Below are 13,751 nucleotides of genomic sequence, written 5' to 3'. Positions count from 1 at the left end.
CTGTTCTGTTCGCTAGGATCAGCAATCATCATCAAATGTGATTAAGAGTAAGTTTCACATGTTTAACGTGTTTTAAAACAGAGTATGTGTGTAATTAACTACAGCGATTTACTTCAGCTTTACTTCATCAGCACAGCCGCGTGTCAGAACAATTATAAAAGAAGACGCTTCAATCCCAGTTTGTGTAAGTTAAATCAGGTTTATTTTGTACACTAGCATAACAGATATCCACACTGCACTGGAGGTTAGCCTGTATCCTGTCACACTTGAGTGCAAAAACAGTGCTAAGTGCGCTCTGTCTGTCTGCCTGCCTGTGTGTGTGTGTGTGTGTGAGACTCATCAATGCAACTTCACAATACTGATTAGTAAAGATTAGTTCTTACTGTAGTATTTCTCACAAACGCTACCTGAGACCTTCTTCCTTTAAAGGCTGATTTATACTTCTGCATCAAACACCGGCGTATGCTACGGCGCTGACGCATAGCCCTTCGCCTTGGCCGTCACTGACGTGCACCTCTTAAAAATTGTAACTACATGTCGCAACAACGCGTAGCGCAAGCTCTGTGATTGGTCATCTTGTTAGCGCTGATGAGTCGGGGCGGGACCGAGAGCCGCGCGAATGGCGCGAACCCAATGTAGCGATTGTTTACAAGTGTGGAGTCCCGTGAAGGAGCTCCGGATGGAAAGTTTTGTTTTGTGTTTACCTCATAGTTAAAGTTGTTGCACGTCCGCCGGTTCCTGCCTCAAAATGAGCGAGTTTGAGCCACTTGTACATCCCGGAAGTGTTCAGGAAAAGCAAAACAGCAGCAAAGAAAGTCGACACAGAGGAACATTTACACCTCACTGCTAACTAGTGTTTCGGAAGTGTTAATGCAGACCAACAGAGACAGCGCGCAGAAGTATAAATGCACAGCTACGGGTGTTGCATGCGCCGTGGGTTACACCGGTCACTTGACGCAGAAGTATAAACCAGGCTTCAGTCTGTCTGTTGTCTGACGCAGCCGAGGGAGGAGATTAAAGCACGCTGACAGGCACGTAGAAACAGTAGGCGGGCAGAACTCGCCTTAAAGGCGCAGTACGACAAAACCACCCCCTGCTGGAAATCAGTATAAAACCGCATCTTGTAAAAGGTGTAATGAAAAATCTGATGGGTGTTTTGAGCTGAAACTTTATATACACATTCTAGAGACGCAAAAGACTTATATTAAATCTGAAAAAAGGGGAAACCTAGGTGCCCTTTAATATCAAGCCTTGAAGGGCAAATACTTTATTTAATTCATAGGACATATAATTCAATAAATATGATTCAATAATTCATACAAAGCATAACATTTAATAAATATTAACATATTAATTAGAATAAAATTAACATCTGCACTGGACAAAATATTTAGCACAGCCTTGTATGCTTAATTTGAAGAGGAAAAAATATTCATCCTAAAACATGAAATAAATGTTAAAAAAAAGCCAAAAATTTACTTTCTCAGGCATCAACATATTGTAACAACACCAATGTGTATATTTTTTTGATTGTTTTTCTTGAAAAGTTAGTGGGGGGTAGTGATGGAAAGTTCGGATCATTTTACTGACTCTTTGAGTCTCGTCCATCAAGATGAACGAATCTTATTTTGAGTCATTTCATTTGAATCATTTCGAATCATTTGGTTCAATTTGCCAAAATATTATTAAAATGTTATGAATTGCTTCCAAACACATCTACAACTAGCCCAAAAGGTTGATTACATGACAAATAAGTCATAAATAGAATACTATAAGAAGGAGAAAATAATAATTCAATGTTGACCTGCTCTTTTTGTCTATGAAGGTATTGTTGTCTCTTCGCTCAGCTCACCTCTTCATGTCTTCAAATGTCAGGGGTTGATTCACGTTACACTGACAGTCACATATAATCTTAATCAATGCACAGTCTAAGCCAGGGTTTTTCAAAGTCTAAGACAGTGGGCCTCCCTTTTGACACAACTTATCCATTGCCCCCCCCCAAACACGCACGCGCGCACACACACACACAATATACAGTATATATAAAGACACAGACAGATGCCAGACTGTTAACTCACTTTTATCATCATTTGCATGAAAGTGCAATTATTTACAGAGTAATAACAAGTATTTTAATATAACGTTTTTAAAACTAGGATGATGGTTCAATATGAATAGAACAGATCCAAGAACTGTCCATCCCAGTCAAAACAGTGGAAGTTTAGCGGGTCTCATGCTGTCATTAGCCAAAATATCTTGACAAACCACACATAAAGGTCGTGGTTCATCAGCTGGTCCTGTCCACGTAAATCCTAAACTCAAATACTGATCATCATATCGTCGTCTTTTTGGTTTAAGCCCTGAACCTGAAGGCTTTGAATTGGGGGGGGTCTCAGAAACCGACCCATTGTATTAGCAGGCATATCCCAGTATTGGCGGGCTTGCCAAACAGAAACGAATTCACAGCTATGGCCTTCTGGGTAAAAAAGTTTTTCTTATTTTTGACATATTATTTTTTTTAGCTTTGTTTGATTAAAAAGTTTAAATATAATAAAAAATACATATAATAATTAAACTTAATAATTATATTTTTATTATATAACATTTTTTCCCGCGCCTCCCCTGACATGCTCTGGCGCCCCCTAGGGGAGGCCCGCCTCACACTTTGAAAACCCCTGGTCTAATGCCTAGTTCAGACTGCGTGATTTTAGCCCCGATTTTGGCTCGATTTTGGTTTTGAGAAATCGCAGACAAATGCCTGAAATCACAGGCAAATCGCTGCTCGTGCACGTGACTGACAATCACACAGTATGAACGATCAAAGACACGATCTGAGAGAATCGCCGATGAGTCGCCGATGCCTGTGAGATATTTGGCGTGCTAAACATCTGGAGCTGTCGGCGATTCAAATCATGCCCTGTGAATTGAGTTTTGACTGAAAATAACATCAGCGATCGCCTACAGCCAATGAGAGATCGGCATTCACTTGTGTGAGCGTGTGTGTATACCTGCTGCAGGCCAGCGGGAGGCTGGGGGAGAAGTTAAAAGCGCTAATTTTCGGTTTATTTGGACCCACGAAATGGAGGAAAAACTAGTGGAGGTTTGACAGGACTCAGGAGCAGCCATGTCTGTTTGACGTTTAATACAGAAAGAAATTAGTTTATTATCAACGTTGAGGAGAAACGGCTAATTCCCTTTAAACCCAGGTGAGCAAACATGTACATGTTCTACCCCATTACAGGCTTCTTTCTCATTATGTAGTTAATAACAAAAGATATACTACATGTTTTTGGCTGTGAGACGTAGTTTGGACGAAGCTGTCGGCGATTCTCCCTATAGTAAAGTCATGCAGTGTGAATGTCCATGTCGCCGAACCATCTTGCAGTGTAAACAAAGCAGCGACAAAACGCTAGCCCAGATAGTCATGCAGTGTGAAAACATCTGTGACACGACTAGTTTGAAAATCATGCAGTCTCAACTCGGCATAAGCCGATAGGAGCCATGATCGTTCATCACGTGACAGAATGACTCAAACCCGAGGACTCGAGAGATAAACGGTTCAAATTTTTTTCCGGCTCTAAACGCGTATGATTGGCCCGTGATGAACGAGTGACTCAGACCCGATAGAGGACTCGAGAGGTGAGCGGATCAATTCTTTTTCCTGCTCTAAACGCTTATGATTGGCTTCTGCCAATGTGATGAAGACTTGAAATTAACGATACTACCTGCACAAATGTGCGCACGCGCGGATGAACGAATCACTCCCTGAGATGACTCGTAGTTCCCGAGTCATATTAAAGATTCGTTCAAAACGAATCGTTTATGAACGACCCATCACTAGTGGGGGGTCATGGTGAAAAGTTTGGGAACCCCTGATTTAGACAACACTGTTTACTGATGTGCATCTGTAGATTATAAGAGCGAGTGAAACTCTTCCCACATGACGAGCACTGATGCGGCTTTTCTCCACTGTGCATCCTCTCATGATCTTTCAGTGTTGATAAACAAGAGAAACTCTTCCCGCAGTCCGAACACTGATACGGTTTCTCTCCAGTGTGAATCCTCTGGTGTGTTTTTAAGCTGCTGGATGTTTTAAAGCTCTTCCCGCAGTCTGAACACACGTGCGGTTTCGCTCCGGTGTGAATGTTCTGGTGAACTTGCAAATGTTCAGACCTTGAAAAGCTCTTTGCGCAGAAAGTGCAAACATGAGGCTTTGTAGCAGCGTGAACTTTAAGGTGTGATCTTAAAGTTGACGACGTAATGAAAGTTTTATCACACTGATCACAGCCGAACGAGCGCACTCCAGCGTGAGAGCGATGATGATCTTTCAGGAAACTTTTCGATCTGAAGCTCTTCCCACAGTCAGTGCATGCGTACGGCTTTTCTCCAGTGTGAATCTTCATGTGTCTTCTGAGTTTGGATTCAGATATGAAACTCTTTCCACACTGAGTGCACGTGAACGGTTTCTCCCCGGTGTGAATCCTCATGTGCACGTGTAAGTGCTCTTTACGAATGAAGCTGTTTCCGCAGCGAGCGCACGTGTATGGTTTTTCTCCAGTGTGAACTCTCATGTGAACGTTAAAGTTTCCTTTATGCATGAAACTCCTTCCACATTCAGAGCAGCTGAAAGATTCACTCATTCCAGCTTGCTCCTGTGTGAAATTCTGTGATGCATCAATGTTTCCGTCTTCATTTTTGAAACGCCGACATGTTTTCTTATGATCACGTAGGTTAAATGATCTGCCGAATCTCTTCCCACATGAAGAGCACTGATAGGGTTTTTCTCCAGTGTGAACTATCTGATGAATTTTCAGGCTTTCTGACTGAGTGAAGCTCTTGTCACAGTGGGAGCACTGATACGGTTTCTCTCCAGTGTGAATCCTCTGGTGTTTCTTTAGGTTGCTTGACGTACTAAAGCTCTTCCCACAGTCTGAACACACATGTGATTTCTCTCCGGCATGAATGAAATTCTGTTCACATTGTGAAATTGCAGCGTTCCCATCTTCATTTTTGATATTAGGTCTTTGCAATTGTCGCTGTTTGTCTTCTTTCACTTCTGTCAGGTTTAAAACAAACATGTTAAATCCCTAAACACTTCAACTAAGGGACAATTTAGAAATCACTAGCTATGTTTCCATCCAAAAATGCGAATAAACTTTGTACGCAAAACTGGATTATCGCATAAAAGTTGTGCGAATGAAGCATCGTTTCCATCCAACGAGTCGAAGCGAACAAAATCGTCACTTCCTGATTAACTGGCGCCAAATATCAACAGTAAAAACTGCATTTGCTGCAGTAGGAGAAGCTGCATCAATCTTTTCTAAATGAATGCGCCTCAGAAGACAATCCTGACAAGCAGTGAGCGCGCGGTGGCGTTTGAAGTTGTCAGACGCGGAGCACAGGCGCTCTTGATTCTGGAGGTCATTAATAATATAATAACACTAATACTGAAAGGCGTTTCATAATGACCAAAACAACATTTCAGATGTTTAACTAGATTATTAACGTTTGTTGAGACAAACTTTGAGGCTGGCTTGTGAAAGCCTGTTGGTAATAGTTTATTTAGTTTAAACAGTTTTAAAAAGTATGAATAGATGATAGATAGATAGATAGATAGATAGATAGATAGATAGATAGATAGATAGATAGATGATAGATAGATAGATAGATAGATAGATGATAGATAGATAGATAGATAGATAGATAGATAGATAGATAGATAGATAGATAGATAGATAGATAGATAGATAGATAGATAATGCGGTGTTCTATATTTTCCTTAATGCAGGGGTGATAGCGTTCCGGCACCACGCCGGATTTCCGGCGTACTGTGGCTGCGGAAAAAAAAAATCAGGTTCACGGATATTCATCTGTCATTTCTCTAGATTCACAGAATTCACTCACTGCTGAAAGCGCCGGATTGGTTTTTATTAATTGCCATTTTGTGTGCTCGTGAATCATCTTTTGAGTGTAGACGCCATGTAAATAAAAGATTAATTGTGTAATTTAGAGAGCTTTATAAATTAACGAATCTTTGTGAGATCTCTATGAACTAAGATTAGTGACGCTTTTTAGTGATAATAAGAGGAGCGTGCTTTGCACTTTCCAGGCTATAATCCATTCAGAATTTGTATGAAACTTTCGTTTTCGGCACATATACGCTGATATGTTTTGGGAATGACATCTGCATATTTACGCTGGGTTTATTCTCGAAATAACAGTGAAGCAATAGACGGGACAAAAATATATTTCCCCCTTCTCCTTAAACAACTTAGTGTTTCAGCTATGAAATAGTTCAGTTTTGTATGTAGCCTAATGGCAAAGTGTTTATATTTAGTTTCGTTTTTTATTCAGCTTATTTAGAAAAACGTTTGGAGCATTTTTTATTCGTTAAAAATAAGTTTTTTTTAAAGAACAGCGCCCAGCGGAAGACCATCATTGTCTGTTTGATCAGTTTGCCTTCTCAGATCATCACGACTTGCCTAAAATAAAAGATATAAAACAGTTCAAGTATAAAACAATGGTAGCTTAAACGTTAAAGAATGTGTGCTATTAGGCGCATAGTTTGCTTATAAAAAGCTTGCAGGACATCGAGGCGCCAGAGCAATCACTTGCGTTTTTTCAGTGGGAGCAATTTAAAGTTATCCGTCATTTTTGCTCACAAAATACCAGTAATACATCAAAAAACGTTACAGCGTTTTTCTAAAATAAAGAAAACCAAAATTATGCGCTTTCTGTCGTCTATGCGGTTTTTCAACAGGAGCGCTTAACAAAATGAAGCAAAATGTATATGCCTCACAGACATAATAAATATATTTATAGAAAGCTTTAAATTATTACTTAACGAAATAAAACAAATCGAAAACAAAAAAACTCCTTCCTGTAATCCGTAAAGATGAATTTCTAAAGGCGAGTCCAAGAGGAGATCAGTCAGGTGCGACACTGACTCAGAATAAGTTTATTAATAAATTATTAAGATATGTACTCTTTCCTCGACACATTCATTGTTATTTGTTTTTGCCGGTGCTTGGGGCGAGTTTTAGCTTATTGTGTGCGCTTGAACGCGGATTCACAGTAGCAGTTTTAACATGGAGTGACACGACATCTGACGTACAGATGACACTGGCACATGCCACTGAGTGTAGTGACACTTCAGGTGGCACGTCCGGTTTTCCACTGTCATGTGTCACTCGCTAGTGGCATGTGTAGTGACCTGTGTCACTCAGAGTGTCGCGCTGCATGTCACTGCAGTGACATCGACACCCGGCGAAGCTTATGACATTAATTAACACGAGCAAAACCATATTTAATCATTATGCGACTTTTAACCTAATTTATCGCGTCGCAAGTTAGTTTATTTGCTGAGCTACTCCATGATGTTTTAATTTAAACGCATTTATTTTATGTATTCGTAGTCATACTTCCGTACGTAATATAGTCATTTGACAGTACATGTCAGTCAAATTTATTGTGGCATGCTTATGTATGGGAGGGGTTACACTTATCTGTTGTACTGTATATTATTGCATCCTTGCAGTTCCTTTGTTCCCTACAATATGGACTTTTCTATGTTTTTAATTAATTCATTTATTTTATTATTTAACTTATTTTCATTTTAAGGTATTTTAAATAATATCCTTTAAAAAGTTATAATAAAATGCATGTTGAAAACTCATAACATATATGCATGTAAGATAACAGGTGTCATTTGCCTAATGATTTTTAAATATTAAAGCAAAGAGACTTATAAGATTAATGTGCTTATAACGTGCTTATACTGACACCTACTGGCACATGTCACAAGATCACTGACACTGGCATGTGTCTAAAAAGAGACACTTGACAATAATGATGATCAGGGTTACACATAGGCTGTTAATATATTTGGGCCCAGGGGCCCACAAGTTATGTGTTAAAAGTGCGTTGCATACATAGTACCCCCACCCCTACTCACCTCAGGGGCAAGGAAAAAAAGTTCAGGCTCAGGAATTTTTTCCGCTATCAGCCCTGTTAATGTTTATTAAGCATTTCTAGCATGTTAAAGTACTTAGCTAATCATTATTAGCATGTTGCTATAACACTGCAGCATGACGATATCAATCTGGGCCTCTATAATGGCAGTCTATGGGACAATTGCTAGGGTGCAGTATCTGGTTGTTAGGGAGTGGCTAGAAAGTTAAAAGGTTGTCAGTTATTGGTAGTTTGGTTGTCTGAGTTAAATGAGCTCAGCCATTAGTCTGTATGACAGTCTGATGCAGAGTTATGAGCTCACAAAGTTTGATCCAATGTAAAGTCAATGACAGTCTTTTGAATGGAAGTCTATGGGACAGTTTCTAGGGTCCCAAAAGTGGTAACTAGGGCATGGCCAGAAAGTTAAAAGCTCATCAGGTATTGGCAGTTAGGTAGTCTGAATTAAATGAGCCCAGTTAGAAGTCTGTGTGACAGTCTGATGCAGAGTTATGAGGTCACAAAGTCTGGTCCAATGTTAAGTCAATGGGATTTTTCCGACGGTCCCAGGACGTTTTTCGGAAAACCGAAAGTCGGATCAGTTGGAAAAGATATAGCACACCAAGTCAGACCAGTTTGAAGGTTTGGTGTGAGTTTGGTGGTCATAGCTCGAAAGCTCTAGGAGGAGATGCGTTTTGTTTTTTAGTCTCAGAAGAAAAATAGGATAACAGTAGTCTGGCTTGGTACACAAGCCAGCCTAATAATGTGCTCAGCATGACGTTTTGTCCATTCACACACATTTTAAGCATCACATGATCTCTTTTAACAAAATCACATGACCTGTTTTAATGCGCATGCTGGAGTTTATGCGGTAAAAGTGTTTCCATCCAAAGTTTATCCTACCCAGTTAGGCGAATACGTTTTTTATGCGCATTTTCAAAATTTATGCGCATCATGGCGTTTCCATCAACGGGATTTTTATGCGCATTTGCAAAATGTGCATAAAATAGGTGGATGGAAACATAGCTACTGAGGCATAAACTAGTATTTCACTTATGAGGATTCACACATTGGGGATGGCACGGTTCTCAATATAATATTTCACCGTACAGTACGACCTCCACGGTTTAATACGTGCTTGTGAATTGCAGTTTTCTCGGTTTTGCGTTTAAATAATTTATGTGTGTTTTATATCTCCCCGAATTAAATGTGTGTGCCTGTAAATCCATGAGCTAAGATGAGGAAACTCCTCCCCGCGAGTAAATATCCAATCACTATGCTCTAAAGTTAGGGGGCGCTTGACCATCCACACTATAACATTGCGAGCGGCGGTGAAGTGAGGCTGAGGCAACATTACAAGGAAGCGCCGGCGAAGTGAGGCAGCAGTACGAGAAATCGCCGGCGTCTTTCAAATCTGCGGTGTGAGGACATTTTGATTTTGCCGGTAAGTATAATGCCAAACGGTGAACAAAAAATAACTGTTCAAGCATTGCTTTACACGTATAACCATGACTGCACATCTGCAGCGCCATCACCCAGCAATATCACTGTCTGAAGGCAGGATAGCAGAGAAGCTAATAAAGTCCTCCAAATAGCAACAATCCCTCGCTGAATCTTTCAAGCAAACATACCCAACTGGCTCCGAGAGACACATAAAATAATAAAGGCAGTGCGGCTGTTTATTGCTGAAGATTTGCAGCCGTTTTCGGTGATTGGAGATGTGGGCTTTTGTCATCTTATAAAAGCACTCGATCCGCTTTACAGACTACCGTCTCGCATTTATCCAGCACTGAGATAATGAAGATGGTTTATTTATGTTTACTGAAGTACAAATATGTTTATTTGAAATGGTCAATTTATCTTTATTAACTTTACATGTGTTTATTTTCAAAGTGAAGGATTTGATGTGTTCCCCAGTTTGTACATGGGCTACCAGCAGCTGTGAGATTTCAGTGTGCATTTGTTTTTATACCATACACTAGGAACTACTGTACTTTTACTTGGCTTTTAAGTTAAACAAAATGAGTATTGTGATAAATCGTTTTCATATTTTCTCCTTAACCTCTTACTGTTCCTATTGCCTATAGAATAACACACGTGTCAAGCCATGAGAACCAAACCGAAAACCGTGCTAAAAAACCAAGGTATGTAATGAACCGTGGGCTAACTGTATTGTTGCATCCCTAGATGGCATCATTGTGATGTTTTATGTAAACATAACCTTTTCAGTTTTGATATTTGTATTAAATGCAATTATTTTAAATTGGTTTTTAAATGTTTAAATAATCATGTTCCAATGCTGTTGTCAGATCTAATCAGTCGGCAACAAATCTCTCACAGAGTCACATGAGCAGATGCTAAATGTGACTGTCTAGTGCCAAAGTGTAAGACCTCATTTGGTCAATCTGTTTTCTCTGTTAAGGGAGCCAAACTGTGGAATGATTTACCTGTTAGCCTAAAATAAAGTAATATTGATATTTTTTGTAGTGTTTAAAAGTGGTTAAAAACAAAACACCAGTGTTTGCACAAATAGTCTACTATTAGTTTGTTGGAGCATGCCGCCTTTGCTTTTGCCTACAGTAATTTTATGTAAAGAATTATAATGTTGTGTATTTATTATATTTTCATTTTGTCAACTTTGTCAAGCCTCCTGTGGACAGGTGTTGAGAATTAGCAAGTTTGCTAAAACACTTATACAAATGCATTTGGTTGTCCAGTGAAATTGTGATGTCAAACAAACAAACAAACAAACAAATAAATAAATAAGTAAAAAAGTAAATAAAATCTTGTTAATGAAAACAGTTTATCTAATAGCAAACATAAAAACATGAATTTTTGCTTGTCATAAATTATATAATTTAATATAATATTATATTATATTATATTAATTATATTATATTATATTATTATATTAATTATATTATATTATATTGTATTATATTATAATATATTATATTGTATTATATTATATTATATTATATTATATTATATTATATTATATTAATTATATTATATTATTATATTAATTATATTATATTATATTGTATTATATTATATTATATTATATTATATTATATTATATTATATTATATTATATTATATTATAGAATTTTGACATTGTGGCAGTAATCTTTGATAGCCTATACATGAATCTATCATACACTTATTTGCACTTAAAGCGACAGTTTACCCACTTTTTACTCTTCCTTAAGTGCTTCCAAACCTTTTTGAGTTTCTTTCTTCTGTTAAACACAAATTAAGATGTAAGAAAACAATAAAACAGTAACATTGCCTTTTTAGTAGGAAAAACAAATAGATACTATCAGGGTTTCTGCAGGTTTTATCAAGTTAAATTTAAAGACCTTTAAAGGCATTTTAAAGACCATAATGAATGGAATTTAGACTCATGAAGGGCTAAAGGCTAAGGATTTTTTAATGGCCCAGATGGAAAAGATTTTTTATTTGACCTTTTAAAAAAGTCTTAGAATTTAATACATTTAATAATGCATTAATAATAAACAATTTAAATATTTTAGATTTAGCTAAATATTTAAATATTGTGTAAAAACAAGCAAGCTCTACTTGTATCCATACACTTTTTTTCAACATAATATCTCTTTAAAATAAAAAAAATGAACAAAAGTTTAAAAAATGATAATAAACTAAATCTATGCACAACAATCTGTCCAGGTCGGTGTCCTCAGCAGGAAATACATTGGAGAACTTTTAAACAAATGTTATTGTAAGGAAAATATTTAAACCATTAGGATAAATAAAGTTAAAAACTACCTTTTTAAATAAAAAGTTTAAAGTTTTATTGAGATGATATGTTGGGGATTGTATTTTGGCCAGATTATGTAGCAAAACACAAACAAAGGAAAATTAGGACCCGTTTAAAAAAGATTTAAGACCTACAACACAATATTTCAGTAAATTGAAGACTTTTTTTTAAGGTTATTTATTTATTTTTTTAATTTGAGGCCTAAAATTTGGATTTTGAGATTAAAGACATTTTAAGACTCGGCAGAAACTATGGAAGTTAGTGGTGACAGGTTTCCAGCTTTCTTTTGTGCTTAATGAATAAATGATGACAGAATTTAAATTTTTGAGTGAACTATCCCTTCAATTGCAAATGCTCACTCCACAAGTAAGGTAAGAATATATACCTAGAAGGTTCCTGTCTCTGTCATTATCTCTGTCTCTTGTGTTTTAGCCATGTAAAAAAGATAATAATAGGCTAATAATGATAATAATATCCACTCCTTTGCTTTCCTCTATAGACAATTTTGCACTTTTCAAGTGAAGTTATTGCTTTTAGGCTTCATAACACAGTCAAAAACAACTTTTCTAAACAATTAAGTTTTATAGTTATATGGCTAGGTAACAGTAAACTTTCAGTATCAAGCTATATGATATATCCACCGTTATACATTTTATTTCTTATCTTAGTGAACCACTCTAAACACCAAATGAATATTTGCAGTGTAAATAGACTTTAGTAATAATCTGAAGTACAAGTTTTAAATAGTTTTTACATAAAAGTTAGACTTTTATTGTGTGGTGATTTTGTGTTTGTTTACATTATTTGCCTCCCCTAATATGGCGACCGCTCCGCACAGCGAAACGCTCAGCTGCTAGATTCACATTCTCATCTCATATATCCTATCCATATCCAGATATACACAATAATCAAGCTTAGAGTTCAGTTATGCCAGTTAACAACGATTTAAAATGTAGAACATCTAAGTATTAAAATAAAATAATGTGAATTGCGCGGCAGGATTTTGAAAAGCTGTTTAAGGCGCTAGTTCGTTTTAAATGGGCGCGAATAGCCTATTATACATTGAATATAAGTGCCCAATAATATCTATATACCCATTCAGTATTGTTACATGTCAGTTTCCATCTAAATGTTTATCGTCAATCGTTAAACAGAACAACGAAAAATACAAACCTATTGCCTCCTCTGTCTCTTCCCCCTTTATTCTGCAGGGTTCTTCCTCAATCTCCATCTTTACTATAGTATGTCAGTTGTTTCTCCTCCTGTTTGCTTCAGCTGTGGGAAGATGAGGAGGATATTCCTCGGCATTTAAACTCATATAGCTGTGGGAGAAGCTTCATTAGCACACGACTTACGTTACACTCCTCTGAATTACCTAGATTTACGTGTTTTGTTTAAATAATAAAATATGAGAATAGATTGCGTAAAACATTTTTGTCTAAATATCGCCAGGTTAAATGATTTCAAATATTGTGAGAAATAAATCTATTAAATTAGATATGAAATGAGCGCATGCAGTTTCAGACACCCGAACGAATGACTCTTAAGAGTCGGTTCATTTAAATGAATCAAAATACTGAATCGGTTTCACTCGGAACTCGAATCCTGAACCCACTCGACACATTCGAGTTTGTATGTTTATATGGACATATCATATGTGTGTGTGTATCATCGACTTACAGCAAACGCCTTTGGTTCATACAATTCATTAAATACAAAATAACTCAAAACGTATGACCTTTTATTAGCCAGAGTAAAAGTAATTTAACCCACAACAACCTATAAGTCAGTTTACAAGATCAAAAATGCTAACAAAAAATTATTTTCCTTATGAAATAGTGAAAAATATTCTACCTTTATGTCTATATTTAATTTACCTTTGCATAATGTTTAGATAAAAAAAATTAGAAAACATCCTAAAAATAAAAATATGTTCAGTCAAAATATTCCCAACAAACAAACAACAACACCAACAAAAAACAAAACAAAACGGGAATAAAAATGTCAAAGTAAACTGAAATAC

At 37.0% G+C, this 13,751-nt stretch overlaps 1 protein-coding gene and 1 long non-coding RNA gene across 2 annotated transcripts in view; both read right to left on the bottom strand.

Moving 5' to 3' along the window:
- Nucleotides 1-13,751, bottom strand: part of LOC147838686 (uncharacterized) — a 1,589,207-nt gene that overhangs the window by 983,388 nt on the left and 592,068 nt on the right. The window lies entirely within an intron of this gene.
- unm_sa37205 (un-named sa37205) lies at nucleotides 2,738-13,285 on the bottom strand. The gene is made up of 2 exons (XM_087300533.1): nucleotides 12,902-13,285; nucleotides 2,738-5,056 (listed from the first exon to the last, which is right to left on the bottom strand). The coding sequence occupies exons 1-2, from the start codon at nucleotides 12,957-12,959 to the stop codon at nucleotides 3,849-3,851; spliced, it is 1,266 nt and encodes a 421-aa protein (XP_087156659.1). The 5' UTR covers nucleotides 12,960-13,285; the 3' UTR covers nucleotides 2,738-3,848.

Source organism: Danio rerio, chromosome 21 (genome assembly GCF_052040795.2).
Source record: "Danio rerio strain M-AB ecotype USA chromosome 21, GRCz13ab, whole genome shotgun sequence".
NCBI classification, from domain to species: Eukaryota; Metazoa; Chordata; class Actinopteri; order Cypriniformes; family Danionidae; genus Danio; species Danio rerio.
This window is presented reverse-complemented; position numbering and strand designations above follow the sequence as displayed.